Source organism: Triplophysa dalaica, chromosome 3 (genome assembly GCF_015846415.1).
Source record: "Triplophysa dalaica isolate WHDGS20190420 chromosome 3, ASM1584641v1, whole genome shotgun sequence".
Classification (NCBI taxonomy): domain Eukaryota; kingdom Metazoa; phylum Chordata; class Actinopteri; order Cypriniformes; family Nemacheilidae; genus Triplophysa; species Triplophysa dalaica.
The window spans coordinates 4324494-4340116 of record NC_079544.1 but is presented as its reverse complement, the minus strand read 5'-3'; the positions used below and the strand labels follow the sequence as shown (position 1 = coordinate 4340116).

The 15623-nt window shown below is 37.3% G+C and overlaps 1 protein-coding gene across 1 annotated transcript; it reads right to left on the bottom strand.

Annotated features, from left to right (window-relative positions):
• Positions 1-239: 239 nt before the first annotated feature.
• On the bottom strand, positions 240-15587 carry LOC130416531 (gastrula zinc finger protein XlCGF57.1-like). Its single transcript, XM_056742277.1, has 6 exons — positions 15533-15587; positions 14326-15426; positions 9593-9604; positions 7794-8000; positions 1801-2066; positions 240-425 (listed from the first exon to the last, which is right to left on the bottom strand). The coding sequence occupies exons 1-6, from the start codon at positions 15585-15587 to the stop codon at positions 240-242; spliced, it is 1827 nt and encodes a 608-aa protein (XP_056598255.1).
• Positions 15588-15623: the final 36 nt, after the last annotated feature.

Sequence of the window (15623 nt, the reverse complement as noted above, 5' to 3'; positions counted from 1 at the left end):
ATTTGACCAATAATCTTGCTGTTTTGTTTTCGGTAATGAGCAGAATTCGGGTTGAATGAGCAACAATGTTGCGAAACGTCCGAGAGAATGTTGGTGAGGTGGCTTGACTTCTCATAGTCTGTGAGGATGATTGCTGTGATTGTTTATCGAAAGCCAGCCGAGTGAATTATCTTCTCGTGCTCCTCCTGAACCTTGTTCATAAAACATCATTTTTGTTGCACAACCTTTAGCGGCAATTGCTACAAGCAAACATTTTCTTTAGCTCTCAATGAGACTCCTGCACATGTAACAGGTAGTTTGGCCAACTCTTCCTGAGCAAACTGCCCCAGCTGACTCAGGTTTGATGGGTTCTTTCTCCAGACTGCAAGTTTCAGCTCTTTCCACAGATGTTCGATAGGATTCAGATCAGTAGTCATAGAAGGCCACTTCAGAATAGTCCAATGTTTTGTTCTTATTCATTCTCAGTATATTTTAGCTTTGTGTTTTTGGGTCATTATCCTGTTGGAGGACTCATGATCTGGGACTGAGACAGAAATTTCTGACACTGGGCAGTAAGTTTGGCTCCAGAATGCCTTAAAAGTCTTCAGATGTCATTGTGCCCTGCACTGATTCAATGCCATATAAGCAGCAAAGCAGCCCTAAAACAAAACCTTTTTCGTCTATGAACCTAGAGCTGATGTGACGTGCCAAAAAGCTTCAGTTTGGACTCATCTGTCCAAAGGAAATATCAAATTTCAGGATAACCACATCCGGTTTACCAGAGTCTTAAATGAAATCAACAGTGTAGCCTACTGGTTTAGCAAAGAACAACATGTATGCAAAATACAATTGGTTTTTTTATTGTGAGAAACAGAAACATTTTACATTCCTTTTTTTGTAAAAAAATTAAATAACAAAACAAAAATAATATTATCCAACAGTCAAAAATCATTTACAGGACAGATACCACCTCTTTCCATCTCTGCCTTTAGAAGATTTATCTCCGTCTGCAGTTTTTTCTGCTGCAGTTGGGTAAGCATGATTTGTTCTTTACCCAGTTCAATTTGTACTTTTGCTCTTTCGGTTTCCTGTTTCAGAAGCAACTCATGGCTGTCACCATCCTGGTTTGTAGGTGAGGAATGTTATATGATGTATATATCATCAGTAAACTTTGGTTTTGTGATCATTCACTTAAAAATAACCCCTCTGATGTAATGTGGTTCGAAAAATCACAACTGAATACATCCTTCTGATGGGATCAGGATAAACCTGATTTTTTATCCCAAACCGAGTTTAAAGTTTTAAAAAACTCAGAGGGCAGGTTTGATCTAGAATCCCTCTTTTATTTTTGAAAAACCCATTTTCAAGATTTGATTTACCTGTCTGTCGTAACCATGGGCCACAATAGCCGTTGAGACAAGGAGGTAAAAACAAAGAATATATGGATTATATGGACAGAGAATACTTTGCAATAACTCTGCTACGAGATCAGATAGTCATGCTGTGATCATATGTCTCCATTTTCATTGAGATTGTCTATATTGGCAAGTTGATTCTTGTCACATGACCAAATTTTGCTAGGTGGTTGGCTTCTGATTCATCTTTAAAATGATACAAATTTATGTAACTGAATGTGGGAGGGCAGTAGCAAACTGAAAAAAAAACTCAAGACAGCGACACTAAATAAAGAGCAGCTTTTTGCAATTCTGTACTCTGCAATGGAATTGCTGCATGAAGGTTTCGTATGTTTTTGTACAGTGTACATGTGTTTCCTGTTACTGTGGGCCTCAGAGCACAATAATACACTGCAGAATCTCTCACTGCTGTGGAAGATATTTCAAGTGTAACACGATTCTGTCCTTTATGAAGTTTGATTGACAGACGCTCATGAGGTGGATTGGCTTCTGTCACATATCCAGAAGATTCATCAATCATTGCTAGAAACTCCAGACTGGATCCTGGTGTTTGGTGGTACCAGAGAAAACGGTCTACTGATCCAGAATATTTACATGATAAAGTAACATTATCATGCTCCATTGAAAACATGGTGCTGTTATCTGGTTCAATGGCATTCTGTGTAGTTTCACCTGTAACAATGTTAAATTTGTATTTAATTTAAAATATAAACAACAACTAAATTAATTAACAACATTCTCTTAATAATATGAATAATGAATAATTTTTCATCTAGTTAAAATAACAAAAACTAAATCAAGTGCATTTCTTACCAAAATAGTCAAAAAAGATGAGCAGAGAGAGAAGCAGCAGCATTGTTTGTTGAGATTTCTAGAGCAGTGACAGCTGTTCTTGTCTTCTGCACTGCCTTTCCCTTTAGCTATGTTACCACCCACTTAAGAGTCCTGTGTAGCTTTACATCAAGAGGAAACGTTATTTTTGTTTCATCAAAAGGCTATTTCTCTATTTTGAATATATGTTCGTAAATTTGTTTATGAATCATACATTATGATTCTCCATCTTAAATCCTGGTTATGAGATTTTGTCCAGTGTTTTTGTGTTTAATGTGGGTCAGTGTTTTCAGTTTTGCTTGAACTGTCCATTTAACTGCTATTCTAAACAAGAAAAAAGTCAAGTTAATATAAGTAAAACATTTATTTATTTATTTTACATTAAACCCCATTAGTGCAGATGCAATATACGTGGTGTGTGCTTTATGTATTTGTATGTGTAGGTCTATATGTGGGCAACAGGACACAGTAATACACGTCAGGTTCCTGAGTTTTAAATAGGCTGAGTTGAATCTCTGCCAAATGTTGTCCTACATCATTACAAACCGATACAACAGTGGAATTAACCTCTATTTCGAAAAATGAGAACCTTTGACTGGTTTTGTGGTCCAGGGTCACACACACCTCTGATATTTAAAAATGATAGTAAAAGAGAGAAACATTCATCAGTGGCAAATAAGTATGGATGACCATTAAATGAGATGTGTTTATCATAATCTGCAAAAAATACCATTGAGAAGGTTTTTGTATGATATGCAGTGTGTTGGGCACCAGTGCGCAGTAATACACAGCAGAGTCTGATAGAGAAACAGAGGAGATCTCCAGATCCACTCGAGAGGATTGTTTGTTTGGGATCGCTCTGAGACGTAAAGTGGCTTCAGAAGCATCATTTATCTCTGTATGAAAGATAAGATATTGTGGTCTGGATTTGGGATATTGGCGATACCATTGGAAGTTGGGACCAAGGCCGGTGTAATTGCTGGAGATAATGGCACTTTCTCCAACTAAGACAGACTTCTGTGTTGAGATTGATGTTATTGTATATGAATGAACACTTTCTGTGAAAAAGAAGAACAAAGCTTATTAAACTCCTGATCAGATCTGTCAACTGTTATCAGTGCAGAATGTTAATAATATAACATGTGTTGACAATGACACGAATGGAACACAAAGCATTAAAAGTGTTACTCACCTTTTATCAGTAAAAGTACAACCAGAACTACAGTAAACATGATTGTTGAACCGAATGTTTAAAGATTCCAACTCACATCTGAAAACACATGTAATTTAACTGGAGCTTCTGTCATTTACAAAAAGCTCCACCCTTTGACTAAAGTTGTTGAAAACTTATTCTGTATTAAACTTCAATGTGTGCACATCCTTGTGACGACCTCTTGTGGGCGAAACATTTATTTACTTTTAAAACATGAAACTTTATGTTTGTGTGCAATGCATATTTTTTCTCTGTAATGATCATATGTTTTAGTACATATAGCTTGATACGTGTATTAATACATTGCTATGTATCTGTATTTTTATTCGGTCACTTATACAAGTCTGTGTTTCTGTTGTTTATATAAAATATAATGTTACTTTTAAATAAATAAATAAAACCTGCACAAACCTTCTATAGCACCACAATTCAGAAACGTAAATGTTTTTAAGGACTTTTCATGGCACTAACCCAGCGTCCAAATACCCCCACTTGCAGTCTTTGCACTTGACCACTTGACTACTTTCATGACGTATTTGCTGTTTTTGACCCTAGTGTTCTAGTGGGCGTCAAGATCCCAAGTAAGCATGAAGTATTTAAAACCTGATGGGACTCACTTAGCAAGTGCAAACATATAACGTCAACTAATGTGGTGTTTCAATTTATGAGATAAAAAGCAGTTTTACAAACTCTGGAGAATTCACCAGAAAAATATTTAACACTAAATCTTTATACGAAATTATATTTAATATCTAATTACATAGTGAAGTGAAGTCAGATTTATTTTTATAGTGCTTTATTTGTATCAAAGCAGCTGTAAACCAAAAAACAAGACACATGTTAACCAAACGTAGATTAAATAAAGATATAACTTTAAAAAGTAGTAGTATAACGTAGGCTGTAAAGCTTTCCACAACATCTCGCGAGACCCGAGCAAAAACCTCATGACTCATAACAGGCCCGGTTCCTGCCAGGTGCAAAAGGGTGGGCTATCAGATAACCTGGGTGGGCATTTATACCTCTACAAAAAATCTTATTGAGGTTGAAATGTTTATTTTTGTAAGTCACCATTAGGGTCCAGTGTTTCTTTTAGTTGGGTTGTTGGCTGTTATTGTTTAATGTAAATTTTCCCTAAATATGTGCTCTAAACATGTTTGTTTTGGAAAAGGCCGATAAGATCAAATGTGACCCTATGGTGGGTAAATTGTCATAACATAAAAAAAAGAAACACGGTGAACTGGGATTAAAAAGTGTCCCCCAATAACCAGTTTGCAACATAACATAACATAACACACCCGCTCATTGATGCACACACCTTCTATAGCACCACAATTCAATAAATGTTTAAAGGACTTTTCATGACACTTACCTTGCGTCTGAAATCACTTACTTTCAAATAGCCGAAATTAAGTATGAATCATGAATAGTATTTCCGAAACCTCAATATTCAAAAACAGAAATATCTGGATGGTCTACTTCTTCCGCAGGGATTTGTGAGAGTACATCGGATGGACACTTCTCTATACCATGATGCCACGGGAACCGAGGAACGGTCAAATTTCAAAAGTCAATCATATGAAATATCCAAAAACTTTAAAGACAGATGTCCGTTTTAAAATGTAAGTACCTATAAATGGATTTCTCATGAATAAATTATGTTTAAATCAATGCTTAGGTACAGGACAAGGAGCATATACAGGTAAGATGACAATACAATCTGTTTGAGTATGTTAAGCATGTTAGCTCAAGCACACAAACCAAGTTTCATTTTCATTTAAAACCGCAAGTCCTGTTTTCACAGACAAGGCTTAGCTTAAGCCAGGACTATGCCTTAGTTAAATTAGGACACAAATTAATAAAATGCTTTAGATAAAAACATTATTGGTGTACATCTTGAGACAAACAATGGCAATGAAAAATGTTAAGATAGTTTTGTGCAAGGTACTCTCAGTTGAGACAGCTCAAAAAATCTGTCATCATCTATAAACCTTCTTTTCAATTCAAGCATGCAAGACTTTCTTTCTACTGCAGAACACAAAAGAATATAATTTGAAAAATGTTGTTGACCGAACACTGATGGCACCCATTCACTTGCATTGGTTTTGTGTTCTTTCAATAGAAGTCAATAACTCTGATCTGTTATCAACATTCTTCAAAATATCTTCTTTCTTGCTCTGCGGAAATAATAATGTCATACAGGTTTGAAATGACATGAGGGTAAATAAATGATGACAGAACTTAATTTTTTGGGAGAACCATCCCTTTAAGCCTGGTCTGTGAAACCGGGCATTAAACTCACAAAGCACTACACATTAAAATTGGGATTCAAGCATGGTTTCTGTTTAGTGCACATCTGCCTACAGCAAAGTTTGGTTTTACTGGCAGAAATTCAGCTTGGCCTCAGTTTAATTTAATTGGCTCTATGAACACTGGTTTTTTTCATTTTATCTGTCAACATTTTGACATTGACAAGCGCTGTACTGTCACAGCTGTTACAGGGAATAAGGCACAGAAATGTTTGACTCGAAAGTAAATCACTCAAACTTAAAAACTCTTTTTTTATCAACCGTAAAGTGTTTTTATTAATGATAATAAACAATGAAAGTGTCAAGAGCCCAATCACAGAAAACACTGATCACAATACCGCTGGATAGTTGAAATTTCAACATTTTCTCAACATTATTTAAGGATGCAAAAGCGATATATATTTCCGATGCCATTGGAAAATCAGCAATTGTTTTTACATGATTCAATGGTTTTCATCTGCTCTCCTGCTTTCTAGGTTTTCTTCAAGATGAAGTTTCATGTGAATTTGAAGGCTTCCCTTGGTTGTGAAATTCTTTCCACACTCAACTCATGTGTGTTGGCTTTTTTCATGATGAATCCTCATCTGGGTCTTAAGATTACTTTTGTGTGTGAAACTCTTTCCACACTCAGCACATATGCACGGCCGCTCTCCTGTGTGAACTCATGTGTTTCTCCAGATTGGATTTCTGTCCAAAACTCTTTCCACACTGAAGACAAGTGTATGGGCTTTGTCCTGTGTGAATTATCATGTGGGCTGTGAGGCCAATCTTGCTCTTGTAACTCTTTCCACACTGAGGACTCAACTCAACTCAACTTTATTTATATAGCGCTTTTTACAATTTTCATTGTTACAAAGCAGCTGTACACGAAACACATTTAATACAAGTATGAATTCTAAAGCAGCCCCCCCGGCCAGGCAGATAGTGCAAAACAATATGCAAACGGTGGTGAGGAACCCAAAACTCCCATCGAGAAAAAAACCCTCAGGGGAACCCAGGCCCAACCAGGGGATTTCAGTTCCCCTCTGGCAAAAGCTGCTGCCTCTGCACAAGCTCAACAGTGCTTGCACAACAAGGCTTAGTAAAAATATAAAAATTAAGGATTAAAGATTATCATTAACAATCTAATAGCATTTGAAATGTTGTAGGAAAAACAAAGTTGTCTCGTCCTTTATCCAGCTCTATCCTCTTAGCACTTGTCAGGTCACCGCTTCCCATTCTCAGCTCTGCCATCAGGTCTGGGCATGAACTGCATCCTGCGGTAACCTTGGAACAAAGAGACAAGACTGGCTGAGAGTAGAGTACTGTTCTGCACTCTTTGATGCAACAAGTACATCATTTGTTGTTGGATGTGTTCCTGGTTCCGGTTGATCTAAATAATGCAGCCTAAATCCTCTGAGGATTAATATTATGGAGGTGTAGTGTATGCAAGATTAAAAAGATGAGTCTTTAGTCTAGATTTAAACTGACAGAGTGTGTCTGCCTCCCGGACCGTGCAGGGAAGAATATTCCAAAGTTTAGGCGCTAGATAAGAAAAGGATCTACCACCTGCACTTGATTTTGAAATTCTAGGTATTACCAACTGACAGGACCCCTTAGAGCGTAATGTACGTGGAGGTCTGTAATACAATAGAAGTTCATTCAAATACTGCGGCGCTAGACCATGTAGGGCTTTATAGGTAATAAGCAAGATCTTAAAGTTAATGCGATGCTTTATAGGTAACCAGTGCAAGGTTGACAGAACCGGGGTTATATGCTCACACTTTTTTGTACGTGTAAGAACTCGAACTCGAGGACATATGTGTGGACGCTCTCCAGTGTGAATCATCATGTGCTGTGTGAGATTTTGTTTACGTATGAAACCATTTCCACACTGAGGACAATTGTACAGGCGCTCTCCAGTGTGAATCATCATGTGCAGTTTATGAGATCTCTTCTCTATGAAACTCTTTCCACACTGAAGACAAGTGTATGGACGCTCTCCACTGTGAATTCTCATGTGCACTTTAAAATTTCCTTTCTGTGTGAAACTCTTTCCACACTCAATACACATGTACGGCCGCTCTCCAGTGTGAACTCTCATGTGTTTCTCCAGATTGCGTTTCTGTCCGAAACTCTTTCCACACTGAACACAAGTGTATGGGCTTTGTCCTGTGTGAATTACCATGTGGGCTTTAAGACCAATTTTGCTCTTGTAACTCTTTCCACACTGAGGACATGTGTGTGGACGCTCTCCAGTGTGAATTCTCATGTGCACTTCAAAATTTCCTTTGTGTGTAAAACTCTTTTCACACTGAGGACATGTGTGTGGACACTCTTTACTGTGAATTGCAAGTTTCTCTTTGTTTGGGAAGCATTTTTCACATCGAGGACAGATGACAGACTTTTCGCTGTTATGGATTCTCATGTGTGTTGTGAGGTGTCCTTTGCTCTCAAATCTTTTCCCACAAGTAGAGCAAGTGAAACATTTGCTTGCTTGTATTTTTTGCTTCCTTGATGATCCTGATGTTTCTTCCAGTTCCATTAGGTCTAAAATGAAACACATATATTTTGCGACTGGTTTTTTTTTTTCCTGTCATTCTCATATTAAGAGCATACAATCTTTATAAAACTGTAGTGATATTACTTTAATATTTCTCACAAATCATTAATGAAGATTAGAGTACAAACACCAACCTCTGTGATCCTCAGTATCTTCATTTATCATTTCAGATGTGTCTGTATCAGTCATGTTGAAGTGGCTCCTTCACTTGTAGAATAACAGGAATTATTTCTGTATTCCAATCTCTATGTGATTTGGAGAAACAGATCATTCAAATTCAGTAAACAAATTAATATTTTTATATTTTATATATAAAAAAAGTATATATACAAATAACATATACAATACTATTCTCTACTATGGTAGTCAATGGTGCCCCAGAACTGAAACTTGTTAACATTATTTCAAATATCTTCTTTTGTGTTCAGCAGAGCAAAGTAATTGATATAGATATGTAACCAGTAAATAAGTAAATGATGACAGAATGTTTAGTTTTGGGTGAACTACCCCTTAAAAGAGTCCAATCTCTTTCTTTACAGCCTCTTCTGTGCTTATTGTCCCAACAAAGTTAATCTTCAATAAGTTCAATCGTATCTACATGACACTACGAGGGGTTTAATCTTGGTATCAAATTAAATTATACATTTTACGTAAATCTATAGAGGTAATGGGTTTTGTTGTTTGTGTAGTTAAAGTGTTTTACATTTTATTTCGAGTAAACGCTCCATTGCCGAATTAAGTTAAACAGAAACATTCAGAACACATCATATCATAACATACATACAGTGAACAAACCTGTTTAAAAGAAGGTCTTGTTATCCATCAGGTCTCACAGTCTCGTTGTCCGTGTCTAGTGTTGTGTTTGTCCTGATGATTTAAATCAGTTCGTCTTCTCTTTTAAACACAAACAGACAGACACCTCTGATTATATATTCACTAACTGGATCGGGACTAACAATCTTATTTGTTTACCCCGGGGGCGGGGCTAGAGAGTGGCCGCGCGGATCACTTTGCACATCGCGATATTTCAACATGGGATCTGTGAGAACCATAGATATTTATAAAAAGAAGCCGCAGTCAAGCGCTCGAGGCAGGTAGACGAATCCGCCATCTTGGAACGCTCCACTGACGTCACTCACAGTTTGCCAGAATTTCCCGCGCAAACACTATCCAGCTATAGCTGCTAAAACCACGGGGATGGAAATTGCCGAAAAATTTAAAATCCTTTCGTTGCGGTCACGTTTAGTTTAGCAGATATAATGTTAGACTTGTTTACACAACAATAGATATTTTTTTATAATCATACAAAGTAAACTTGCTCACACCATTCCATGACGGACGACCTTCAGCAGCCCTTAGACACAGATGTATGTAACAACAGAAGAGCAAACAGTGAATCTACAGTGAAATGTAGATAAAGTGATATCATGACATCTCTTGACTTTGTTGCCACCTATTAGCCGTTTACGTAAGATAAACATTTTATTTTTCCAACATTGCTGCTGAAGTATTTGGCACATTGTACATCCCTAGACAGCATTGTTATTAAATAAAACAATTTGTCAGGACGGGATCCCATGTTTCATGTAGGGAGAGATTTTGGGCCTTGTGGAATGATGTACTCTCTCTCTGAGTCTCATCTGTGTTTCCAGCCCTTTCGTCTCTTGTTCGTTATTGCTTGTTAATTTGTTCATGACCCGCATCTGTCCCCTCTTGACTTTGATCCCATATTGACCTTGTGTCTCTTGTCTTGTGCTGGTTCATTGCCTCTGTTTGTGTCATGTGGTCGAGTTCTTGTACCATGGTGTTGTATTATTAGTCTAGTTTATTGTAGTTTTATGACAAGTGTTAGTATAAGTCCAAGTGTAGTTAGTTCCTGTTTCCATGTTTTTTACCCCCGTGTGGGTGTTTGTTTTGTATTTACATTTTAGTAAAAGTTTTTTTTAAACCCCTTATCTGCGGTCTGCAGTTTGGTCCTTTGTTCATGTCTCACTGAAAGTCCTGACACAATTATGGAAGTCAAGAATGTTTCTATGTGAAACTTTTTCCACATTAAAAGAAATGTGAATTTCATGAATGATTAAAGATGTGAAACAGCAACAACTGTTCACAAGGTACTTTAATGGGCGCTGCATTCACACAGGTGACAATGGCCAATACAGAAAGCATTCAGGCATTCTGACAAAACAAAAAGCTTTTATCATCTTAATTTACACATCTATAAATGTAGTCAGATAGAAACTGTTTTGCTAATAGCAGAAAGTCAATGGTTGTGACAGAGAGACTGTTCTGTACTGGATTACTGACTAGTAAGTGATAGGAGGATTTTTCTCATCCGACTCAGAATAACTGTTTGATGTGTTTAAAGATCCTAAAGTAAAACTAAACTGGTATTTTATTTTCTTATGCTCGTAGATGTAAAGTACTGACATTTTCATGAAAACAACTTCATCAAATATATTATGATTTACATGAAATTAAGTTTTTTAATTATTTAAACTTCACCATCACTTTCAGGACCTGTGATTGAAGCTTAGTGTTTGGATTCATTGAAACAACCAAACATTTTATCCTGAAATAACCATATACTGTAGGTTTATATAAATCCCAAGAGTCTTGTTTCTCCTTCTATCCCAATGGGTGGATTCAATTCAATTAAAGTTTATTTATATAGCGCTTTTCACAATGTGTGTTGTTTCAAAGCAGCTTTACAGGGGCAAACAGGAATAACAGAAAAGGTAAAACACAGCACAGTGCATGGTGTTTATACAACGAGTAAGATCATTCTAATAAATAATATCTAATTTCGAATTAAATAAATAAATGAATGAATGCAGTCTCCCGGTGAGCAGGCCAACACTGCCCTGCTGGTGCGAGGAACCCAAACTCCGATGATTGATTAATGGAGAAAAAAAACCTCGGGAGAAACCAGGCTCAACCGGGAGGGCCAGATCCCCTCTGACGTGTCTTAGCTGCACTCAGACTGCTGACATGTGATTTAAGCTTAGCATTTAATACCAAACATTGTAACTTCAGCATTAATAAGACAAATAGTCCGTCTTTGCTCTTGGTTGGGGGTGTATTGGTCTGAGATGGTCCGATGGTCATATTTCTCTTGGTTTGTGGTGGAATAGCCTTAGATCGAGCTGGGATGGTCAGTCAGTCTGCAGCTGTAGCTGGCGTTATCTCAAATTTGGGATGGGCATCTGTCGGTCATCTGGACATGGTGGAACTTCTTCCTACCTCGTTATGGGCATCCCGAGGCAGAGGCGGAAAGAGAATAAAGAGAATAATTAGCGTAGCTGCTGTTCATTAACTATGCATTAAGTGAAAGCTTGGCTGAAAAGATGTGTCTTTAATCTAGATTTAAATTGGGAGAGTGTGTATGACCCTCGAATAGTATCTGGAATGATATTCCAGAGTTAAGGTGCTACATATGAGAAAGCTAGACCCCCTTTGTTGGATTTAGTTATTCTAGATGTTGTCAAAAGTCCTAAGTTTTGAGATCTTAGAGAGCGTGATGGGTTGTAACGTGATAAAAGCTCGGTTAAGTAAGTAGGGGCAAAACCGTTCAGGGCTTTGTAAGTAATTAAAATAATTTTAAAATCAATGCGATACTTAATGTGTAGCCTGTGAAGCGATCATAAAACTGGGGTTATGTCATCGTATTTTCTTAACCTAGTAAGAACTCTGGCAGCTGCATTCTGAACTAGCTGTAGTTTGTTTATCGATGATACAGGACAACCACTAAGTAGAGCATTACAATAGTCAAGCCGTGAGGTCACAAATGCATGAATAAGCTTTGCTGCATCAGCAACACATAAAATATTTCGTAATTTGGCAACATTTCTAAGGTGGAAGAAGGCTGTTTTTGTGATATTTGAGATGTGATTTTTAAATGACAGGTTGCAGTCTAATATAGCGCCTAGGTCTTTAACTGTATTTGTTGGAGTAACAGGGCATCTTTCAATTTGTAGGTTGTAGTCAGAGATATTCTGATTACTTGATTTTGGTGCTATAAGTAATATTTCTGTTTTGCTAGAGTTTAAAAGGAGGAAATTATTAGTCATCCAATGTTTTATGTCTTCGATGCACTCTGCCAGTTTGGATAGCTTAAAGGAATCATCTGGTCTTGATGAGATATATAGCTGAGTATCATCTGCGTAACAGTGGAAGCTAATTCCATGTTTTCTAATAATGTTGCCGAGGGGCAGCATGTATATGGAGAAAAGCAGGGGTCCTAAAACCAGTCCCTGAGGTAATCCATAATTTACTTGCGTAAGATTTGACGATTTCCCATTTAAATGGACATATTGATATCGGTCTGTTAAGTAAGATCTGAACCATTTTAGTGCCTGTTCCTGAATACCGGTATAATTGTGTAAACAATCTAATAGCATTTTATGGTCTACAGTATCGAAAGCAGCACTAAGGTCAAGCAGGACTAAGAGTGAGATTTTACCTTTATCTGATGCAATAAGAAGGTCATTTGTAATTCTAACAAGCGCAGTTTCAGTGCTGTGATGCGGTCTAAAGCCAAACTGAAACTTTTTATGCATGTCATTATTTTGTAGGAAGGTACAGAACTGAGTGGACACTACTTTTTCTAGTATTTTAGACAAATTGAACATTTACAGTAAGTGTTTTAGAAAGGAAAACAGCTGTACTAAGAAATGATAAAAAGATTGGAACACAAAGAAAGTGAACATAAACCCGTCTTATACAGTTTTTGTAGAGTGTTCAGTGTTGTTGTGTTTTCTTATCATGAAGTCTGATGCTCATATGTGCTTGAGGTGGGGTAGATTTGATGATTTATCTAGAGAACCCAATAATAAGCACTGAAACTATGATGTTGATCCAGACGTCTGCTTATACCAGTGAAGACTATTAGCTGATCCATCATATTTACAGGACAGAGTGATATTGTGTCCTTCTGTTATAGACACAGATGCAAATTCTGAATAAGATTTACATTAGCTTCACCTATAAATAATAACAGAGGAGTAAAAAAATCAAACAATAATCAATTAAACTTGGGACTGAAAATAGAGCTTTGCATTTCTGTACTTCAAAATATGTATAATAGCACTTTAGGATAAATATTAAAACAGAAGAGATGAGTAACATCATTTTTCAATTTACTTAACATGTGCTCTAAACATGTTTAACTGCATCTTAAGATTCTGTGATGTTCGGATCTCTAAAACTGATGCTACCAATTGTACACAGCATCACTGTACTTACAGAAGAGACTAACATCGTTTCCCTCTTGAACAATTTTTTTCTGATTCATGAGAGGTTTAACATTCTGAAGAGTGTATCCTGGCTAACACAACATGATAAAATCATATTAGAAAACATGGTGTGACAGTACATGGTTATATTAAACTAGGTATTATAAATAATTCTGGTGTGAAATTATTATTTTAACAGCGATTGGAATTAAAACATCCCTAATGTGATATAATTTAAGGTAGATCAAATGTAAGTGATTAGAACAAAGCTCATTTACTTTAAAATACTAGGAAGAATCTACATATTCCATCTTTAGGGGTGCAGTTTCCCGGACTGAGTTTAGTTTTATTCAGGACTAGGCTTTAGGTAAATTCGGACTTTAAATACTTTTAACAAACATGCCTTACTGCCACAGCTGTATAAGGGAATAAGGCACAGAAATTTTTGACACGAAAATAAAACACTCCAACTTATCTCCGCCTTTGACCAATGCAAAAGTGTTTTTATTAATGATTATCAACAAAGAAAGAGTCAAGAGCCCAACTACAGAAAACACTGATCACAATACCGCTGGGTAGTTGAAATTTGAACGGATGCAAACGTTATATTTTTCAATGGCATTGACAAATCCATTTTTTTACATGATTCAATGTTTTTCATCTGCTCTCTTGCTGTCTGGGCTTTCTTCAAGATGAAGTCTCCTGTGAATTTTTAGGCTTCCCTCTGTTTTGAATTTCTTTCCACACTCAACACATGCGTGTGGGATTTGTTCAGTGTGAATCGTCATGTGGGTCTTAAGATTGCATTTCTGTATGAAACTCTTTCCACACTCAATACATGTGTACGGCCGCTCTCCAGTGTGAACTCTCATGTGATAATCCAGACCGGATTTCTGTCCGAAACTCTTTCCACACTGAGGACAAGTGTATGGACGCTCTCCTGTGTGAGTTCTCATGTGCAGTTTGTGAGATTTCTTCTCTATGAAACTCTTTCCGCACTCACTGCACACATACGGACGCTTTCCAGTGTGAATTCTCATGTGCGCTTCAAAATTTCCTTTGTATCTGAATCTCTTTCTACACTGAAGACATGTGTATGGACGCTCTCCTGTGTGAATTCTCATATGCAGTGTATGAGATGTCTTCCTCAAAAAACTCTTTCCGCACTCACTGCACCTGTACGGCCGCTCTCCAGTGTGAACTCTCATGTGATAATCCAGACCGGATTTCTGTCCGTAACTCTTTCCACACTGAAGACAAGTGTATGGGCTTTGTCCTGTGTGAATTACCATGTGGGCTGTGAGGCCAAATTTGCTCGTGTAACTCTTTCCACACTGAGGACATGTGTAAGGGCGCTCTCCAGTGTGAATCATCATGTGCAAATCATGAGCTTTCTTCTCCCTGAAACTCTTCCCGCACACACTGCAAGTGTACGGGCGCTCTCCGGTGTGAATTCTCATGTGCACTTCAAAATTTCCTTTGTATGTGAAACTCTTTCCGCACTGAAGACATGTGTGTGGACGCTCTCCTGTGTGAATTCTCATGTGCAGTTTATGATTTTTCTTCTCTCTGAAACTCTTTCCGCATTCACTGCACATATACGGACGCTCTCCAGTGTGAATTCTCATGTGCGCATTAAAATTTCCTTTGTGTGTGAAACTCTTTCCACACTGAGGACATGTGTGTGGACACTCTTTAGTGTGAATTGCAAGTTTCTTTTTGTTTGGGAAGCATTTTTCACATCGAGGACAGATGACAGACTTTTCTCTGTTATGGATTCTCATGTGCGTCGTGAGGTGTCCTTTGCTGTCGAATCTTTTCGCACAAGTAGAGCAAGTAAAACATTTGCTTGCTTGTATTTTTTGCTTCCTTGATGATCCTGATGTTCCTTCCAGTTCCATTAGGTCTAAAATGAAACACATATAATTTTGCGACTGGTTTGTAAAACTGTAGTGATATTACTTTACTGTTTCTTACAAATCATCAATGAAGATTAGAGAACAAACACCAACCTCTGTGTTCCTCACTTTCTTCATTTATCATTCCAGATGTGTCTGTATCAGTCATGTTGAATTGGCTCCTTCACTTGTAGAATAACAGGAA